Below are 22026 nucleotides of genomic sequence, written 5' to 3'. Positions count from 1 at the left end.
GAAGTCAGTCTTCCGCTCTACTCTGCGCTGGTTAGGTCTCAGTTGGAGTATTGTGTCCAGTTCTGGGCACCGCATTTCAAGAAAGATGTGGGGAAACTGGAGAGGATCCAGAGAAGAGCAGTAAGAATGATTAGAGGTCTAGAGAACATGACCTATGAAGGAAGGGTGAAAGAATTGAGTTTGTTTAATTTAGAAAAGAGAAGTTTGAGGGGGGACATGAGAGCATTTTTCAGTTATCTAAAAGGGTGTCATGAGGAGGTGGGAGAAAACTTGTTCATCTTGGCCTCTGAGGATAGAACAAGAAGCAATGGGCTTAAACTGCAGCAAGGGAGGGTTCGGTTGGACATTAGGAAAAAGTTCCTAACTGTCAGGGTGGTCAAACACTGGAATAAACTGCCCAGGGAGGTTGTGGAATCTCCATCTCTGGAGATATTTAAGAGTAGGTTAGATAAATATCTATCAGGGATGGTCTAGTCAGTACTTAGTCCTTCCATGAGGGCAGGGGACTGGACTCGATGACCTCTCGAGGTCCCTTCCAGTCCTAGTATTCGATGATTCTATGATTCTATTAATCTCCTCCAAATGCTTCAAAATGGATTCCTTGAGAAACTGCTGCATGATTTTTTCAAGGAACTGTGGTGAGTTTGCAGTTCCCTGGATTCTCCTTCTTCCCTTTTTTTTAAGATGGGCACTACATTTGCCTTTTTCCAGTTGTCCAGTATCTCGCCTGATTTCCATGAGTTTCTGAGGTAATGGCCAGTGGCTCTGTAATCGCATCACGCCCTTGGATACATTACATCTGGCCCCTTGGACTTGTGCATGTCCGGCTTTTCTAAATAGATTCTGAGGTACCTAAGGCCAGTGGGGGTTCCTGGTATATATGGAGCCAATGATGCAGTGACAGCAAATTTCCTAGATTGGGTTCAGGACATACCCCCATTAACATAGCATCTGAGCAGCCTGTCTTTAATCTGTTTATTCCTACTACACCTATGTGAGGGAGGGAGCTATTATCATCTCCCTTTTACTGATGGGAAACTGAGGCATGGGGAGGCTGAATGAGTTGTGCAAATCACACATGAGATCTGTGGGGAGCAGGGAATTGAAACTTGATCTCCCAACTCCACTGTCCCTTCCTGCTGTGAGAACATTAGCATAAGTAAAGCAAAAGGGCTTTGTCTCTGTTTGAAGCTGTAGCTTGTATGGAAAGAATTCCTGCTGTTTGGATTCTTGTAAGGTGACAGTAGTAGGTCTCATCTTAGATACCATATGTGCATGAAAGTATACTATCCTCTTGCCTAGCTCAATATTACCAACCCCAAACTGTCAGAATCATGAAACTGAAATAAAAATTAAGATTTTTTTTAAATTGTTTGCAGTGCTTTTACTTGATTACTGGGTTTTGTTTTTTCTTCAGCCATGAAGGCTAGAAACTTATATTTTTATATTTATATTTTTTCTTAAAATGAAAGCTATGATGCTCACAAAATCACAGATGGAACACCAAATATCGTAACACTTATGATAAATTCCTAAGGAAAGCCATGTGATGAATAGACCCTTTTCATCTCTAGCATTTGTTTTGTTTGGTATCAAAGGCCAATAACTGAACCTTTTGTTCATATCCCTTTTCCTCTGCTACCTATATAATTAAACAGTTAACACATTTCAGAAATAATGTTATAATTATTGTAATTAAATGGAGTTTCTTTCACAAGCTGAGCCCTTACTGAGTAGATGTTTCTCTGATGTTAGAAATACCCTTCATACTCACTTGCAGTTTTTTACATGTTCGGTCCGGATCAGTGCATCTAGTTCAAGGGGCAACATTTTCAAAAGCATGTGTCAAACTTGGATGCTTAAGTGATATTTTCAAAAGAAACATTGCCCCAAATCTTTAAGGGTAATTAGAGGATTGTTCTGCTCGGTGTTGCAATGCCCAAGTCCCATTTTCGAAATAAAAGTCTCCTGAAACTTAGGGTTGTACCTACCTAACTGACTTTTGAAAATGGAATGTAGCTGATTTTGAAAATTCTACTTCATGTCTGCCCTGACTTCATCCTCTCTCGTACCTTGCTGACCAAGTATATCCATTTACAGACCTCTCCCTCTGATGAGGCGAGCAAGAAGCAGCTTTTGATTCCCCATCGCCTTTCTGTGGACCAATATGATCAGCCATTTCAAAGGCAACGAGCAGTGAGCGCAGTCAGTATCATTACCAGTGCCATGGAAGGTAAGACATTCCTCATTGCTTCCTTAATTCAATCCCACCTACAGGTTGGTAGGAAGGACTATAATGGTTTACATGTCAATATCTTTTATGACAAAAAAAAGTTGCTATGCTAGATGTTAGTTAGAATCATTCCACACATCTAGTGGGCTGGATTGCAGCCCTACAATCCAGAGGAGTCGGGAGCAGAACAGAGCTGTGTTTCCCTGAAGCAGGGCTGGAATTCGGACTGTGAGGGTCATAGGTTAGCTTCTGCTTCCCTCTGGCTTCGGGGGGAAGTCATCTGCAGGAGCCCTACTGACAGAAATTACTGCCTACTCTGCTCCTCTCTGGAGCAGGCCAGTGCATGGATGAGGTGAGTCAAGATACTGCCATTCCCCTCTTACATGCATGGGAGAAGTATCCCACTAAGAACTGCTCCCCTTTCTCCACAAAAGGTCCAATGATGCGAGTAGCCCGCACAGGAATATAAACGAGGTCTCTACATCCATTTTGCATCCAATTTAACATACAAAGGAGAAAGGGCAATTCAATGACAAATATTTGTAAATAACCATCAAGATTATATGTTCAAAACTCTCCCACTGCCAGTCAACTCAGCTGCATTGCAGGTGAAAAGTTGTATGAGACATGTCTCCAAAAAACAAAACCATTTTCAGTCTTATCTCGAATTTTCCCTAAAAGCAAAACTCGGTTTCTGAAAAGAGCAGAGTAGGTGAAAATAATGAATTTCCAGCCGCATCAAGTTCATGACTTTGCTCAAGCATGTGGACTTTCACCATCCCAGCCACTAAAATGTTAGTTCAGTGGCAGGGAGGGCAAAATCTTGGATCGTATTTATGATTCCCTTCAAAAATATTAGTATTTGTCCATAAGACAAAAAATACTAGATTCCCAATTGTATTTTGAGACATATGCAGAATATAAAGTAAAAATTGCTCTTTTTATGTAAGATATCTTTATTACTTGTTCTTTATTCAAAGGTCTTTAAAAGGTTCTAGAACAATATTAGCTTATCAGATTGCATACACTATTAACTCTTTTCTAACTGCATCCTCAGTCATTAATCACTTTGGCTACATCTAGACAATAAGCCTCTTTCGAAAGAGGATTTTTTGAAAGATACGTTTGAAAAAGCCTCTTTCGAAAAAGAGCGTATAGACTACAATCAATACTTTCGAAAAAGCAAGCCGCTTTTTCGAAAGAGAGCACCCAGGCAGTCTGGATGCTCTCTTTAAAAAAAGCACAGTTTGCATTACATAGCGCCTTTTTTTGAAAGAGCACTTTCAAAAAAAGGCGTTATTCCTTGTAAAACGAGGTTTTCCACGATGGAAAAAATTGCCGCGTTCTTTCGATTTACTTTCGAAAGAATGCAGCAGCAGTCTAAACGCAGGGGAAGTTTTTTTGAAAAAAGGCCACTTTTTTCCAAAAAAACCCTGTAGTCTAGACACACCCTTTGAGGGTAGGGAGGTTATTTTAATCCCTCCTTCAAAATGTTACATCTGGCAACAACTATTATGGTTGGAAATGATGGCCAAAACTGAGACATTTCAAAATATTTCTAACAAAGAAATGGTAACAGGCACTACTTTATGGGCCAATATATGTAACCCACTGTAAGGTCACCAACCTCTTTCAATTAGACTCAATTACTGAGTCTCACATGCTTCCAAACCATGTGTGTCTAGATAAAGTCTGTGCACAGATTCTTGCTCTTGAAGATTTTTCAATTGTGAGGTTTAATTGGTTCTTTGTTCTTGGGATGTTGTGTTCTGTTTTCAGTTTATAAATATGGATTATGATTATATTTTTGTCCTGTTTGTATATGCATCCAGCTCATGGGATGGACAAATATTCATATATCTACCGTAATTAAATAAATAAAAGTGCCCTCTAAAAGTAAGCACACATCAATTGCCATTCACAAAACAGCATTTGTGCATAAAAGCCAGCATCTGCAATTTCAAAATGGGTAGTCAGAAGTTGGATTACCCAATCTATATCCACAAATATGAGGTTGCACATGCAAATTTGGATTATGTTCACACAATAAATTATTCACGTTTTTTCAAGCCTGGTTTTTACATGCTTCTTTTGATATTGTTGTGCCATATACACCTTGGTATATCTCACCTCAGTCAAAGTTATAATCAGGCTATAGCTACACAACAATAGTAAGTCGACTTAAGTGATGCAACTCCAGCTACGTCAATAAAATAGCTGGAGTTGATGTTCCGTAAGTCGAGTTACTACTCTGTGAGAGGGTCGATGAGATAAACTTTCCCATCAACATCCCTTACTCTTCTCGTCTGGAGTAGAATAACCGGGTCAATGGGAGCATGATCTGCAGTCGATTTGGTGGGCCTTAACCAGACATGTTAAATCTACCACCAGAGGATCAATCTCAGAGCATCAACCTAGGTTGTAGTGCAGATGTAGATATAGGGTAACCATATTTCTCTATGGTGAATACAGAAAACCTAGTAAAATTGCTTGAATACAACTGAATTCAATCACAATCACTTAGAACTATATAGTAGCCCTTCCCTCCCTGCCCAATATACTATAAAATTTCCAGGGCCTCGTGAGGGAAGGGAAAGGCATGGACTTGGTTATAGGTGTAGGATGACTTCTATTTTGAGCGTAGGGGCCAGCAGTGCTCAAGCTAGCTCCACATGAGAGATTTGGGGAGGGACCTCAACTCTGATTCACCCTTGCAGGCCACCCAGCCTGTCTTGGTTGTAGCAGGGGAAGTGCTACCAAAAATTATTATTCAAACGGGCTCAGCTCAAAAAGTTTGAAAACAGTTTAGGGTGCAGGGAGGGAATAGCTTAGGGTGTGGAAAGAGGTGCAGCGAGGGGCTATGGGCAGAGGGAAGCTAAGACTGTAGATAGAAGAGTAGCTAGAGGCTATGTGAGAGCAGGATGCAGGGAAGAGGTTGCTAGGGACTGTGTGTGGCCAGGCAATATCCCAGAGATGGGCAGGGAGAAGGTAGGGGCTGTATGCAGGCAGGGAGTAGCTCAGAGTGCAGGGAAGACATAGCACCCCTTACTGTCCATGCACCCCTTACTGTCCATGTAAGAAAATGGGGCTGGGGGCTGAGAGGCAGCTCAACCCCCTGCACCAGCAGCAGCAGGAGGAGAGGAGAGAACACCACAGCTGTGTGTGCCAGGGCATCAGCCAGAGGAGCTGCTGCCCTGCACTGCCAGGCTCTAGCATCCCACCGCCACACTGGCCAGGGATCAGGAAGAGAGAAGAGGTCAGGCTACCCTGGAATGCCCCTTTGCATTGATGTTTGGGGGGCAATATACCCAGTGCCCCTCAGCTCTGCCCATGGGCTCAGGAGGCTTCTGTGGTGTGGGGAGCACCGGGGAACCAGGATTCAGCCCTGCCACTTATTGCGTCAGTGGGGAGGCAGGACCGGAGCTGCAACCCCCCAGCTCCTATCTTCAGCCATGCAGCTGTCACCAGGGCTTGGGCATTCAGCTCTGCAAGGGGAATGTCAGGGATCGGGGCTTCAGCCCTGTGAGGGGGGTGCTGGGGATCAGAGCTGCAGCCCTGTAACTCCTGCTTCAGCCCCGCAGGGGTGCTGAGGTTCAGGCTCAAAAGGCTTGTGGAACCCCATTCAGGGCACGTCTAAACCACATTCCTCTTTCAAAAGAGGAATGTAAATGAAGCAAATCGAAAGTGGAAATGAAGGGCGAATTTAAATATCCTGCACTTCATTTGCATATTCGCATCCCAGGGCTTTTTCACAAAAGGGTTTTTTGAAAGTGAAAGCACAGTTTAGATGGGGTTCTTTAGGGGGAAAAAACACCCCTTTTTCAAAAGAACCTGCACTCCTGAAAAAATGAGTACGGGTTCTTTCGAAAAAGAGTTTTTTTCCTAAAGAATCTCATCTAGACTGCACTTTCACTTTCGAAAAACCCTTTTTCGAAAAAGTGCTCAGACGTGAATATGAAAATGAAGCACGGGATAGTTAAATCTGCGCTTCATTTGCACTTTCGATTTGCTTCATTTACATTCCTTTCAAAAGAGGAATGTAGTCTAGACATAGCTTCAGAATCCCTGCTTTAGGTGACACACCCCTACTCCGTCCTTGCGCGCATACACATGCACTCATGTGCACGCGCGCACACACACACATACACACACACACGCTCACACACAGGGCTGCCTCTCCTCCTAACTGATGTTCCCTCTTCCTGCTTCTCCACCCTGCCTGAAGCCAACACATGCTCCCCCTTGCCACCACGGGCTCACATTCACCCGCCAGACGCAAACTAGGGGCAGCCTGGGACTGCACCAATTGCCGATTGACCTATGAGAGAGCAGAAAGTACTGGCCAATTTGCCCATTTTTTTTAAAAAGGCAGAACATGTAAAAGAGGGCTTGAATATGGGACATTAAAAATGGGATGGATGGTCACCCTATATAATCTGCTTAATGAGTATCATTGGCACTCATGCTACATGAGAATGTATCAGTTTTCAGATGAATCCACTTTAACATAATTAGCATTAAATTTAATGAGTACATCCAGCTTTGTGTGTGTCACTTGGTCATCAGTGAGGATGCCACTGATCACTGTGGCTTTGAACCTGTATCATACTCCTTACGGCGCCTCCTTGCAGTCACTTGTGTGTATACTTACACTGAGCCAGCTCCAGGATTTGTACCTAGACACTGAGCCAGCTCCAGGATTTGTACCTAGCCATCGTGTGGGTTCTGTTCTGTATTGCATGCACTCCAGAGTAAGGAAGGGTTTAGAGCCAGTGTTTCATTTATTAACACTGGGACATTTTTAGAAATTCAGATCCACATCTGAGTTTGGCTTTCACACTCTTTGTCTTCCCTTCCTCCCCTGACTCAGAATATTTATCAGGTGGCTTGGTGAGAGCTCTGATTAAAGATAAGTGATTGCCAAGTAAACATTTCTATAACAGCCATTTCTGTAATATTGATTGTGAGCAAGCTTTTTTTCTGGGCTTCAGATTCATGATTCTGTTTGAATAGAATCTCATCATAATTTTTTCCAGAATAGATCCTTGGTCACCATAATGTAGAAAACTCTTTTTCCTTGACATACAGAAAGACTGTGGAAAGGAATTCAACTCTTGGTCCACAAGTCATAAGCCATGACAATGAACTGTGGTCCCTCTCCCCACCATTTCTTCCATTCAACAGCATTTCAGTGTATCCTGGCTACAGTTTCGTACTTACTGATACATTGTTATTAGCAGAAATAATTTTGCAAAACATATCCCCTCACAGAACCATGCACTGAACAAAAGAAGTAACAGAGATTTGCATTCAGAAACCATCTTTGTTATACGGCTGTGTTACAAATCTGTTTTCCCAATTTGATAAATAGGACGGTGAGCCCTTGCTGATAAAGCTTAGCGGAACCCGCCATGTGTAATTCATAGATATTTAGAGTGCCTGAAGTTTTGTTGCTAAACCAAATCTAAATGTTTGTAAGCTGGCCTGGCCACAACTGGTCATTCAGTAGCTGTGGGAGCCTGAACTAAGTATATCACTCCAGTACCGGTCATGGACATGGTAAGCGAGCATGCTTATCTTAACTTGCTCCGCTCTCCATGGCAATCAGCACCCTATTTGTGTATCCTTGTAGCAGCAGGTGTGCTGTAGACGTGGCCTTTTAAAGCCCTCAGAGCCTGTCCATAGGAATACAGACATACTGAAGCTAAAGGCCAGTTACTATAGGCTAAGACATTTCCCAGGGGAAAGGGAAAAGGGAAAGGCCTAGGCAGGAGAGAAGAGCAGACAATGAGCCCACATAACTCAGGCAATAACTTGAGTGTTGTCCCTAACAAGTTTGATCTGAGGAAGTGGGTCTGGCCCACGAAAGCTCATCATCTAATAAACCATCTTGTTAGTCTTTAAAGTGCTACATAGTCCTGTATTTTGTCCCTAACTCAAGCACTATCCACATACAAAAAAATATTAGCCTGTGTATAGCGGCGCTTTTAACCCCAGCTGGCTGGTCCCTCGCAGGGTAGAGGCTATAGCTGAAGTCAGCACATCTTGTCAGCTGCTATCCCTGCTCCCTCTGTGCAGCAAAAGTTACTTCACATGTGGCCACTCTCACTCAGGACTTGCTAACTCAAGCGGAGTTAACGGAAGGGTAGGTAACTGGAGTTACTCTGCAGGGAGGATAAAACCTTGGTTTCTCTGCCCAATGTGTCATTATTTACATCAGTTGAAAGCAGGTGCACATTATGCTGCCGAATTACTGAAAGCTTGATTCACTGGTGTCCTAGCTGGGCTTTCTGCCAGCACAGTTGTTGTGTGTAGTTTTCAGTCCCTCAGTTAAGGTAACCAGGACCAATGCAAATTTGGGAAATAAATAAATGACACTAGAAAATATCCCGAGTTCATATCACCAAATTCTCTTCAAATAGGAAAATGATCCATTTTTCAGCCAAATAATCTGTACTTTGGATAGTTAAATTATTGTGGAGCATCTCAATGTACTGATGAATCCATCATTACACATGATGTATCTTTACTAACCCCCTTGCTCCTGGATCTTGCAGCTGTTTTTCTGGTGGCTTTCCACGGAAAGACCAATATTCCAAAATGGAGTCTTGACTCTACAAATGGGTTACACATGAATTCAGTTGCTCCCATGCAGAATCCTATTGGCCTGAAGTCCCAGCTGGGGAGTAACTCTGTAGCTATTTTTAGACCTACTGGGGATGCTCCTTCCAGCCCTATCCCTCCCCTGCTTTGCTTTAAAGTGTAGACCACATATTGAGTATGTGAAGTTTCAGGTCTCATTATTGATATAAGAACATAAGAATGGCCGTACTGGGTCAGACCAAAGGTCCATCTAGCCCAGTAGCCTGTCTGCCGACAGTGGCCAGCACCAGGTGCCCCAGAGAGGGTGGACTGAAGACAATGATCAAGCGATTTGTCTCCTGCCATCCTTCTCCAGCCTCTGACAAACAGAGGCCAGGGACACCATTTCTACCCCCTGGCTAATAGCCTGTTATGGACCTAACCTCCATGAAATTATCTAGCTTCTCTTTAAACTCTGTTATAGTCCTAGCCTTCACAGGACTCTGGCAAGGAGTTCCACAGGTTGACTACATGCTGTGTGAAGAAGAACTTTCTTTCATTAGTTTTAAACCTGCTACCCATTAACTTCATTTGGTGTCCTCTAGTTCTTCTATTATGGGAACCAATAAATAACTTTTCTTTATCGGCCCTCTCCACACCACTCATGATTTTATATACCTCTATCATATCCCCCCTCAGTGTCCTCTTTTCTAAACTGAGAAGTCCCAGTCATTTTAACCTCTCTTCATATAGGTCCCGTTCCAAACCCCTAATCATTTTAGTTGCCCTTTTCTGAACCCTTTCCAAGGCCAAAATATCTTTTTTGAGGTGAGGAGACCACATCTGTACACAGTATTCAAGATGTGGGCGTACCATAGTTTTATACAGGGGCAGTAAGATATTCTGGGTCTTATTTTCTATCCCTTTCTTAATAATTCCTAGGATCCTATTTGCCTTTTTGACCGCCGCTGCACACTGTGTGGAAGTTTTCAGAGAACTATCCACAATAACTCCAAGATCTCTTTCCTGATTTGTCATAGCCAAATTAGCCCCCATCATACTGTACGTAGAGTTGGGGTTATTTTTCCCGATGTGCATTACTTTACACTTATCCACATTAAATTTCATTTGCCATTTTGTTGCCCAATCACTCAGTTTGGTGAGATCTTTTTGGAGTCCCTCACAGTCTGCTTCTGTCATGACTATCCTAAACAGTTTAGTATCATCCACAAACTTTACCACCTCACTGCCAGATCATTTATGAATAAGTTGAACAGGATTGGTCCGAGGACTGACTCTTGTAGGACACCACTAGTTACCCTTCTCCATTCTGAAAATTTACTATTTATTCCTATCCTTTGTTTCCTGTCTTTTAACCACTTCTCAATCCATGAAAGGACCTTCCCTCTTATCCCATGGCAATGTAATTTACACAAGAGCCTTTGGTGAGGCTAAATAGTAACAGAGAGGTAGCCGTGTTAGTCTGATCTTGCTAAAACAAAAGGAAAAACTATGTAGCACTTTAAAAACTAACAAGATGGTTTAATAGGTGATGAGCTTTCGTGGGCCAGACCCACTTCCTCTGGCCCACGAAAGCTCATCACCTATTAAACCATCTTGTTAGTCTTTAAAGTGCTTCATAATTATTCAGCTAGTGCTGCCTTACGTACATGGGGCCTGTGTCTCCACTGCCTTGCACCTTGTGTAATTGTGTGTGCCTTTGCAAAGTGTGTGCAACATACTTCTGTTCTGATTTGATAGCATCCTGCAACCACATGGCATGCACTTTACACAGATGTAAATGCTGTAAGATGCAGGATGGAGGAGATGCAGGCCATGCATCTTACCATGCATACATATTCTTCTCTTTTTATGATAGAAACCAGGCTCCCTTGCAAAGTCTGATTAAAAGAGTTATATTCAGGAGAACTGCTTGGGCATTGATAGCAAAAGTCTCCTTCATTAGAGGCCACAACTAAGGCCTGAACTAAGTACATCAATTCTTGTGTTAACAAAGTACATTGCACCCCATTGTGTGAGGCTCTGTACATACGATAAAGGACAGCCCTTTCCTTTACAATCTAAATGGATAACACAGATAGGGGATAGAAGCTATTGACCGCTATTTTACAGCGGACGAAAGAATGCAGAAGGAGGAGCGGTGAGATGACTTTCCCAAGGTCACATAGGAAGTCTGTAGCAGAACTCAGAATTGATCCTAGATCTCCTGAATGCTAGCTCACAGTCAACTCCTAACTGCAAGGCCACCCTTCCACTGTTTTTAACATGACATTCCTGCAGTAGCTCACTGTCTGCAGGAATCGACCCACAAGAAGAATGACCATCATTTGCCAAAAAAATAGTAAGTGCTTTCTGTATTTTTGTTTTATTATGTCTCAGAGGTCTAGCCGTGCTAGAGGTGTAGCCGTGCTAGTCTGTACGTACGTACGTACACACACACACACACACACACACACACACACACACACACACACTCACACTCTCTCTCTCTCTCTCGCTCTACAATGAGCTTTCATGGGCAAAACACACTGCTTCAGATAAGCTTGAGTTGGAAGGGAGAGGAAAAAGAAAGTACCTGTCATTATAGTGCTGGTGCTAATGAGGCTAATTGAGTGGGCTGGAAGTGTCCCATACTTAGCTTTTTATGTCAATGAGGTGTTAAATGTAAGGAAGGCTGGTTTTATAAAGGGACATCCAATTAATGTCTTCGTTCTTACCCAGGGAAACAGCATCAAATTTGCATATGAAGGTCAATTCTGTACTGTCTCTCTGTAAATGGCTTATGAATTTCTTTGTAGAAAAATGGCTACTTTTAAATCCTAGATTGAGTGACGAGGCAGGTTAAAATGTTTCCTTGCGGGTTTATGTTGTTATCATTTCTAATATCTGAATTGAGTCCATTTAAGTTGTTTTATTAGAGCAAGAGTGCTAACAGCAGTCATAAATAATTGTGTCCGAGAGTTTCCATTTTATATTCCTCTGGGTTTGGTCTCTCATAAGTTTCTGAAACTTTTACCTGTTGGGCTGAAAATTTTCAGGCCTAGAAAATTTCATTATCTGAACTTTTTTAAATTGGATTTTGTGTTTGAGTACCAGGAAAGAATTCTTAAAAATCCATTCTCCATTATAAATATGATTCTTGTATCTATTTTTAAGTTTTCTTGTATTGAAGAGACTGAGTTAGAAAGTTACCATTTGCCAGGGAGGTAGTCTTCTTTGAGAATAAGCATCTTTGAGTATTCCCGGAAAAAAATTGGTTTTGATTTGACTGAGTCATGATTTTTATGAGTGCGGCTACATTAACAATAGCCTGCCAATTTTACAAATAGATCTGAATGGATATCTGCTTTGTTGGCCTACTGGGCAGACTGAAAAATCAGAGGGAAGGAGGAATTGTTTCAGGTGAACCCGAAATTGATATGTTTTTAATTGTTACACAAAATTTGAAAAAAAGAAAGTTCAAAGTCAAATAAAATGTTTTTGTTCAAAATTGAGGAAAATCCTTACACCTGAACAACACAGGCCATATCTAAAGTGCAAAATTATGCTGACCTAACTTATATCAGCATATAGCCAACACAGTTACAAAATTACTTGTGTGTGTGTGTACACATTACTCCTTGGTTTAGCAATATGCATTCTCATCAGAGCTTGTATTCATTGTTCTGTCAGTGTAGAGCAAAGGCGGGGAACGTTTTTTGGGCTGGGGGCTACTGACCCATAGAAAAATCAGTTGGGGGCCGCACACAAGTGTTGTAGCCCCCGACTGAGAAGGAGAGACACTCCCATATTCCCCTCACACACCAGAGCCTAGAGGGGTCCGGGCTAGTAGATTTTGTGTGTGTTCCAGCCCCACAGGAGGATGTTGGGATGGCTGGAATGCCAGTGCAGGCGCCCCAATGCTGGGGAGGAGCCCTGAGCCTCAGGGACCAGATCCAGACAAGCCGGTGGCTGCATCTGGTCCTCAGGCTTTAGGTTCCCTACCTCTGTATAGAGTATTGTGGGATAGCTCCTGAAAGCCAGTAACAGTCAATGGAAGCAATGCAGTGTCTGCACTGACACTACATCAACCTAATTACATTGACCATGATTCTATGCCACTTGGGGAAGTGGTATTACTAAACCACCAGTGTAGAGAGGCACTTTTTGCAGGAGCCGAATATACGTCATGACATTTCCACAGCTAGGTTAATGCAAGGCAGGTTACATTGACCTAACTGTGGAATGCAGACCAAGCCTAGTTATAGTGACCAAGCCCTCAGTGTAGGCAGCATTTGGGATTATTGTCCATTGTAGAGGACCTACTCCAAAATGAGAAGCTCTCCAGTCAACCTACATAGCAACCTCACTCATGTCTACCTCAGAGCAGCTGTGCTGCTATAAGTATAGACACGCTCTCAGACTCCTAAGTGCCTTAGTTACTTCTGATAATATGATTTGAGCCATTTAAAAAAAATCTTACCCTATATTTATGTTCAGTGAGGTAACTTTAAATTAGTCGGTGTTCTCTTTTCTCCATTGTCTAGGCTATCACACCTAAGTGGGAAATGCATTTGAACCTTCATATTAAATGAGATCTGTATCACTGCTTTGATTTACGTTTTTCCTAATGTTACTTTTGTGACGTTATACGGTTTGAAGATTAAGCCAACATTGATTTTGGTACTATGCGCTATGCAAAAAATAAAGATATTTTATACACCCAAGGAGTTTATATTTTACCCAGTTGTTGGGGGTAAACTGGTTAAAAAATAAACTTAGGTTCTACCAAATTCACAGTCTATTTTAGTCAATTTCATGGCAATAGGATTTTTTAAACAGTAAATTACATGATTTCAGCTACTTACATCTGAAATTCCATGGTGTTGTAACTGTAGGTGTCCTAACCCAAAAATGAGTTGAATGGAGGCATAAGGTTATTTTAAGGGTGGTTGCAATACTGTTACTCTTCCTTTTGTGCTGCTCCTGGTGACGGTGCTGCCTTCAGAGCTAAGCAGCTGGAGAACAGTGACTGCTGATTGGAAGCCCAGCTCTGAAGGCAGTTGAAGAAGTGTGGATGACAACACTGTAACCCCCTTCAAATGACCTTGGGACACTTTTGGATCAGGACCTCGAATTTGAGAAACCCAGGTCTCCCCTTTGAAATATGTATCGTATAGGATAAAAGCACACGAAACACCAGATTTCATGGGAGAAAACATGATTTCTTGGTCTGTGACACATTTTTCAAGACTTTGAATTTGGTAGGGCCCTAGGTATGAGCAAAAATCGGATTCTTGATCATTTCAATGGATGCTGGTGGGGTGTGTGTGTGCTTTCATTCATTTAACATGTTCTCTTCTCACATAAATCAGTGTTAATTGACTATGCCTTCATATTCTGCTTCTCACTTAGAGCTTGAGGAATCACAACAGAGATGTCCCCCATGCTGGAATCATTTTGCCGTTAAATTTCTCATTTGGGATTGCTGTCCGTTGTGGTTGTTAATCAAGAAATATGTAAAGTTCGTGGTAATGGATCCATTTACTGACCTCACAATCACCCTTTGCATCGTGATGAATACTCTCTTCATGGCCCTGGAGCATTACAAGATGACAAAGGAGTTTGATGACATGCTTTACATAGGCAATCTGGTAAGTGAATTTGAACCTCAAATTGTATTTGGAGAGTTTGTTTCTGCTCTTTCAAGTCCTGATGGCTGAAAGCTGTTGGTGCTAGAGGTCTTGTGAAGAACCCAGTCAGGTGCTCTCAGCAGAAGGGTATCATTCTTGATATGGCTGCCCTCCTGGTGTTTGAAAATAAATTAAGAAAGGATGTGTATGTACTATCACTAAGCAAGCATACTCTGCTGCTTAACCATGGATAGTAAAGTGTCACTTCACTGATGAGACCAATAGATTTCTAGCAGGTAACTGTTATAGGAAATAAAGGAAGAGGGATCTTAGAAAGCTTTTAAAAATCAATAATAAACATGTGTAAGTCACTGAACATTAATTATTTTTAAGTTAAAAAATACTATGGAAAAATAAGCTAATTACCTGGTGGAGCAGTAACCTGGAGTTGTCCCATTTGTAGTTATACCACAGCCAAGATTTTCAAGTGTTTAACAGAGTTTAATGCCAGGCGGTACACCACATCATCTAGTCCAATCTCCTGAGTATCACAAGCCACCAAGATCTCCTAGGACTTACACATTAAACCCAACAGGTTTTCTCAGTCTGGGGCTTTCCAGCTTGAGAGAGTCTATAGTGCTCTGATTTCACACAGAGCTGAACACTCACCTTTTTGGAAATCAAGTCCTTTTAAGTGTCCTCAAGTCAGGCAGTCAGAAATTGAGGCACTCAAAATCACAAAACCCTTTGAAACTATTAGCCATATTCTAGAGACAATACAAACAGTACACAGGCAGTCCCCGGGTTACATACAAGATAGGGACTGTAGGTTTGTTCTTAAGTTGAATTTGTATGTAAGTTGGAACTGGTACATATTGTAGGGGAAACTCTAGCCAAACATTTCTCCAGAGCTCAGTTTTATTCTCCCACACCTCACTTCCCTCAGTCCTTTATTCTCAAGCTGAGGTGTCTGCTGAGAAAAGCCGCTCCCTGGTCTGCTGGGGGGAGGGGGTGCTAGCTTTGTGTCTCCCTGGTCTGCTGGGGGGAAGCAGCTAGTGCGGGGTTGCCTCACCCCGTTTGTAAGTAGGGATCCGATGTAAGTCGGATCCATGTAACCCAGGGACTGCCTGTATGTTCCTAGAGCAGGGGTGGGGAACCTAAGGCTGAAGGGGCGGATCTGGCCCCCGGCTTGCCTGGATCTGGCTCCCGAGGCTCAGGGCTCCTCCCCACCTGAAGCATTGGAGAACCCATGCTGCCACTCCACTGCAGGGCTAGAGCACTCAAAATCTACTAGGAGGGGGCCCCCCTAGGCTCTGGCATGCGAAGGGAATGTAGAGAGCGTCTTTCTCCTTCTCAGGGGCCAAGGTAGTGAGGGTTTGTGGTTTTCTTTTGTTTTTGGCTTTTCACTTGTGCAGCCCCCGACTGATTTTCTGAGAGTCAGTGGCCCCCAAACCAAAAAAGGTTCCCCACCCCGTCCTACAGTTATTATCCAAAAAGAAGCACATACTGGATGCAAGGTTATTTTCATTTTTGTAAAAAACCTGGAAGTAATCAATTATTAAAATATTAAACAATATATATTTGTGGGTCTGTCCATTCACATAGTTTCACCAACATGTACACAAAGAGCTGATAGGTACAGATAAGCACAAGCAATGGCTAGGCTTCTCAGAGTACTCCTGGCTCCTGGAATCTGCTAATCATCTGATACAGAATTTTCCCTTACTACTCCTTTCCATTCTCAAAACTGCACCAACTGGCTTCCTGCAGCAATGTCAGTTACTGTCCTAGGCCAATGGACCAATCACCACATCATAAGTCTTTCAGTCTAAAAAGATTTCCCTTTGTAGCTATAGTCAGTGAAGGATTATGTCTTGCTCCAAGACCTATGTTGTTGCTCTTAGTAGATACAAGGAGCTAAAAAAGCCCTCTCATTGGGAGATGTCAGGTCCCCTCAGCAGCAGACTCTTGTGCAGGAATTGTGGTACCTCCTCTTACTCCTCATATGGACAAAATGGAGGTCACTCAGAACCTGGGGCTTTTCAGCAGGTGACCAAGTGGCAATTCTGCAGCTGCCCACTCTGATAACCTAAAGCAAAGATGTTCATTCTCCCTGCTCCTTACCTAGCCTGTCATCTTCTCCCTTTGCCCAAGCTGCAGGTAACTTTAGACTCCAGCAGTCCCTGTGTGACTCCCCCACCATTCTGCCTGACCGGGTCTGGATGACCTATGTGCAGTCACTTGGATAGAGACTGAAAACAGAGATAGGGGGTAGGGAGAAAGTAGTTGATAAGCAGTTCATTTTATCTTGCTCCAAATTTCTCAGTCCTACTGGGTTTAGAGCCATGTCTCCTGTTTGTAATAAAGATGACATAATAAAACCAAGCAGGCATTCTTCTTGCTGTGATGTTTGCAATTCAGTGTAACTTCAGTTGTTCAGGTGAAGTATCAGTGGTGCAAGACCACGCTTAGCCCTTTCCCCTCAGTTTTAATAAACCCAGACTTGAATGGGCACAGAAGGGTAAATCTGTCTCCTCAAGGTTTTCACTATTGCAACATTCAGAATGAAACCCCAACATTTCAAAGTGGAATGGAGCATCAGTCTCAAGACAGTCAGTCTGGCTGACTGGAGCAGTGGACATTGGAAGTTCTAGGTCCCCAGTTTTGAAGAGGTTCACTTGGTGGGACATGGACCTCAGAAGCCCTACAGCGCCTGCTGCCTCTACAGCCCCTTAGACTGGCCATCTAGCAGCTGGGCTGTTGAGGACACAGGTGCATGAACTGGCAGGAAACCAGGCAGGTTTTTGACAGAAGTTCTGTCGCAGCCCTAGCTGAGTTCAGTTGGAACATCTCTGAGATGAGTCTCTTCAAAATGTTTTGATTTCGGCAAATTAGCATATTCCAGTGAAACAGTATTTCAGCTAATAACTAGCAACTGGCTAGTTATTAGCATGACTTTATGAAGAATCTCAATCTGTCTCAAGTCACTGCACTGCAAATTCCTAAAGGAGCAAAATCAAGATTCTTTTCCTCCTAACCCAACTTAAAAAAAAGACAACAAAAAAAACCCCTAATAGTTCTCTGCTGCTTTCTGATAAGAATATTCCCTATAGTTATCCCTCCAGCCAGTAGGGTAGTATTAAATGGGAGGAAATAATAGAGAATAAAAGACTATTTTTTCTCTAAAAGTCGTGAAAGAAACAATAGGAAAAAAAGGAAGCAAGTGCCCTCTTCCTCTGAGAATAAGTAGAGAGAGTGCAACCCTTTCTCTGGTACTTGTGAGAATTGGTTCTGATTATGTTATTTGCATCATAAAGTTACACAACAAAGCTCTGATTCTCTTGGCTCCTTGGGCTCTTCATTTAAAAAAGATAATGTTTTTACCTGATATCAAGAAAACTAGCAGAACCATACATACGTCTCTGCATATTTCATCTGACCAGGCAATCTTCAGTAATGCTAGTTCTTCAATACCAGACAGCAATATTTTCTGTATTTTTCATCCTTCCAAAGAAATCAAGAACTTAGTGATTTACATTAGGGATTTTGTGGCTAGATACTTTTATTACAAGAAAAGATTTAAGATGAAATCCCTGAAAACTGTGACAGTAGCATTTAACTCTAAAAGGATTCCCATCATCAGTGGGATTCCAATATTCTTATTTTTACACACACACACACGCACGCGCGCACACACACACACGCGCGTGCACGCACACACACACACACACACTAACAACATCAATCATTCTTACCATAACCTGTATTATAGCCAATACCAGTTCACTGCTCTACCTCTGAAGACAATGTCTAACATAATCCCCTACCTGGATGATTATTTAGTGGAAGCAGGTTTTTTGTTTGTTTTTGTACAATCACAGTTAACATTGAACAAGGTTCCAGGGATTTTCCAGCTTGGAATTTATAACTAATACACAGAAAAGTCACTTTTGCCTTTACAGATTCTGGTTCCCTCAGACACTCTGATGTCTTGTTAGCCCTAGCTTTTCCATCTCAAAAGACAATTGATTAAAAAGCAATTGTTCTTCCAGAGTCATCCCTCAGCAAGACAATGCATGATGTGTTCAGCATGATAATATCAATTTTTGGGTCAGGATTCTCCAAGCAACTTCACAGATACTGACTCTTGTGATTAATATCCCCATGGAGTTTGTAGTGTCCATCACTAGAATCCTAGGTATCTCTACCCATAGTGACTCAGAAATTATTAACTTGTTGTGCAGTACTGCTGCTGGAGATCAGCTGGGCTGAAGTAATTTAGCATGCTGGCCTTCTAAGAAAGGTGGGCCACCCACAATGTTTTGACCAGACACATTTTATCTTCCTGATCAGAAAGAGAAAGGCATTTTAGATATGGGAAAAGATAAAATGCTTATCTGGAAGTCTGTCTATGTGTTTATTCATTTCCTAAGCATTATAGAGTAAATGTCATGGCTTTCCCAAAAGTGGGTTTGGCCATTTGTTCCTTAGCTTTGCCATTTTATAATTCTATGTGATCCTCCCTTATTTTATTTGGTTTTCCTACTTATTACTTAGAGACAATTAATCTGTCTTGCTGACAGAATTTCCTCTTGTATGAACATTAGTAGTTGACTCAAGTCCATTATAGGGATGTAAAATCCTGATGAATCAGTTAACAGGTTAAACCTTAGGTTAACCGATTAAGCAGAATTCCATGGGGCTGCCAGCTCCTATTCCCATGTGTGGGGCTGGTGGTCCCAATCCCCCCCCCCAGGGCTGCCAGCAGCAGGAGCCAGCTTCTGCTCCCACTCCTCCCTTTTCTCCTATGCATGCGGCTGCCAGCTCCTGACCCCCACGAGGCTGGAGCAGCCCGCCACAGGCAGAGGGCTACTCCTGGGTACCAGGTAACTGGTTACCTGTTCACATCCCTAGTCCACAGCATATACATATCTTCTGATCTCCAGTGTGCACTAGCAAAGGCTGTTGTGTCATAGAAAATCAGGTGCTGCAATATGCAAATGCAGTAGATGATTTTTCAAGCCACACAGACATGTGCTTCTTTCACTAGAGGGTTGGAGCCAAAATAACCCTAAAATATGTGGAAAACTATGCAGCTACATAATAACTTCTCTTCTAAGCCCACTATTTACAACATTGGACTTAAGGAAATCTATTATTATGAAGGGATTTTAAAAAAGCACCAGGCTTGGCATTTTCACACAGTTTGCAAGTATGGGTTCAAATAAGACACCTCCTTTAAAATCAAGTCTGGCATCAATAAACAGACTTCCCTTCCCCATAAGCATATGCATGTTATACAGAAAAATGTTTTCAAGATTTAAAAAGTTTCTCTATGTGACATTTGAACTAAGTTATAAATAAGCAAAGTGTTTTCAAGGCACTTTCAAAAGCAAATTGACGGGTCTATTTTTAAAAGAATAATAAGGCTCTATTTGGAGTCTCTAATCACCATCACGGCCAGCAGTAATCTGAAAGTGTGAGGACTACACTGCATGGGATTGGTGCAATAACTGAAACAAAAAGGGCTAACTCAACAGGTACTGAAACCCAGAAGTACATCTTTAACTGTGTCATGGCAGTCACTCTCTCCTCTCCAATGAAATGGACGGACTTAAGTTTAAAAAAAACAACCTTTATTTCCTCCCCTTATTGTTGAGATTCCTTTTTATGACAGAGGGAGATGAGAATAATGTCTTAATGCAAAGGTTCAGCTCATTCCCTGCTGTTGTCTGTTGACAGCAATTCTAATGTTATAAAAGGATCCGACAAGCCCAGAGTACTAATAATAATGACAGTCAGAACCCTGCATCTTAAGATGGGGAGCTGTTTGACTGGCTGGCTGGAAGGAGAGAGGAAGGAAGGGTGCTGGTGGTGAGAGGTAAAACTACTGGAAAGGAGGCCAGCTGGTGGATGGCATCACCCAGGAATGAGGGGTATTAAAGGTTCCGTCTGTGCTGGGACCCTCCCTTATTCAAGGAGCAGAGTCCACAGTGCTCACCTTCCTTCTCATTTCTGGTGGTAAATATACTAGGTTATTGGCTACATTGGCTGTGGGCATTACACTAGCCACCACGTTGAGTGGGGCTGGAAAGGAATGTTTCCCTTTCCACCATATTGGCCCAGGAGCAATTGGGGTTTTTTGCCTTCCTCACAGCAGGTTCTGGTGGACCCTGTTCATGCAGAACATGATGGGGTGTAGGCCATATGGCGCAACTCATTGTGTCAGTGTATAGCGGATGTGCAGTGCAGGTGCCCTATAAAAGAGGCATATAGTAATGGATAAAAGTCATTGGGAAAGAACATAATGGAGAAGTGCTTGGAAAATGAGTGAGCTGGGGGTAGATGGGGACTCCTGCGTCTGGTACAGCATAGTGCCAACCCCCCATCATTGTTGTCCACCTTACCCCTCCTACAAGAGGGGCGGTTGGTAAGGTCCCAGCAAGGGAATTGCTGGAGAGATCTGGATGGAAAGGGGGGGAGTTGTTTGAAGGGGACTGTAAGGTCCTGGCAGTGGATCTGCTGGAGGGACCTGAGTGGAAAAGGGGCTGGGGAGGGAGAGCTAGTAAAGGCACTCCCATTGCCCTGAGTTAATTGTGGGGGAAAACAAGGGAGGGTTACCTGCACTGTATATGCTATCTACCGAGTAGTCACAAACATCTAAAGATAATGTTGTGTCCTGATTAAACCCATATTGCATGTCTCCTCTCCTTCTTTCAGCATAGCCAGACAATAAGTATTCATTGTACAGTAGAGATGAAATAAGAAAGATTTGCTGACAAAATGTTGTCTCTGTATTTTAATTCAGCATATCGGCAGGATGTCATTCATGCCAGGGAGATATGTTTACAGACTGATCTCACTTCTTTTTTTCTTTCCACAGGTCTTCACTGGGATTTTTACAGCAGAAATGATCTTCAAAATAATTGCCTTAGATCCCTACTACTATTTTCAGCAGGGCTGGAATATTTTTGACAGTATAATTGTAATCCTAAGTCTAATGGAACTGGGTTTATCCAGCATGGGAAATCTATCTGTTTTACGCTCATTCAGATTGGTAATGTTTCCTTATTCTCTTTTGCAAAACTTAACCCCTTTCAAGAATTTAATAGATTATCTTAAAATTACATTCATTGAAAAGGAAATTAAATTTTACAGTGCCTGTAGTGACACTAATTGTAGACTGTGGGCCAAATGGAATTATTCCAGATTTACAGCAGAGTAAATGAGAACAGAATTTGACTCTGTGTCTAGCTGTGTCAGTTATTTGCAACACATTTAAGCTGAGTTTGCATAGAAGTTAATACAAAAGTTGGTACATAATTAATGAACTGTGAAGCTCGAGGAACTAATAACGTGTCACTTTAAAGATTTTTATTTCTTAAATATATAATAAACATGCCACTGTATTTTAAATATAGTCAAAAATGGATAGCCCTGCATTAGTCACAAACTGATTTTTTTTCCTCCAGAACCTATCACCAAAACACAGAACCTGTCTTTCATTGAAAATCCTTAACTGTCAGGGCCTCTCAATGTGTGGGAGGGTGACACTCCATTAATGGGAGAATTTGTTGA

General features: G+C 42.3%; 1 protein-coding gene across 1 annotated transcript in view; it reads left to right on the top strand.

The window, feature by feature from the left end:
* LOC102452890 (sodium channel protein type 5 subunit alpha-like) overlaps positions 1-22026 on the top strand; it is a 340594-nt gene that overhangs the window by 170588 nt on the left and 147980 nt on the right. Inside the window, exons 13-15 of the mRNA XM_075922835.1 lie at positions 2101-2233; positions 14231-14469; positions 21332-21505. Coding sequence (XP_075778950.1) covers positions 2101-2233; positions 14231-14469; positions 21332-21505 — 546 coding nt within the window. The remainder of the gene's footprint in view (positions 1-2100; positions 2234-14230; positions 14470-21331; positions 21506-22026) is intronic.

This window comes from Pelodiscus sinensis, chromosome 2 (assembly GCF_049634645.1).
Source record: "Pelodiscus sinensis isolate JC-2024 chromosome 2, ASM4963464v1, whole genome shotgun sequence".
Classification (NCBI taxonomy): Eukaryota; Metazoa; Chordata; order Testudines; family Trionychidae; genus Pelodiscus; species Pelodiscus sinensis.
Note: the sequence above shows the minus strand (reverse complement) of the source record. Positions and strands in the feature narration are given on the sequence as shown.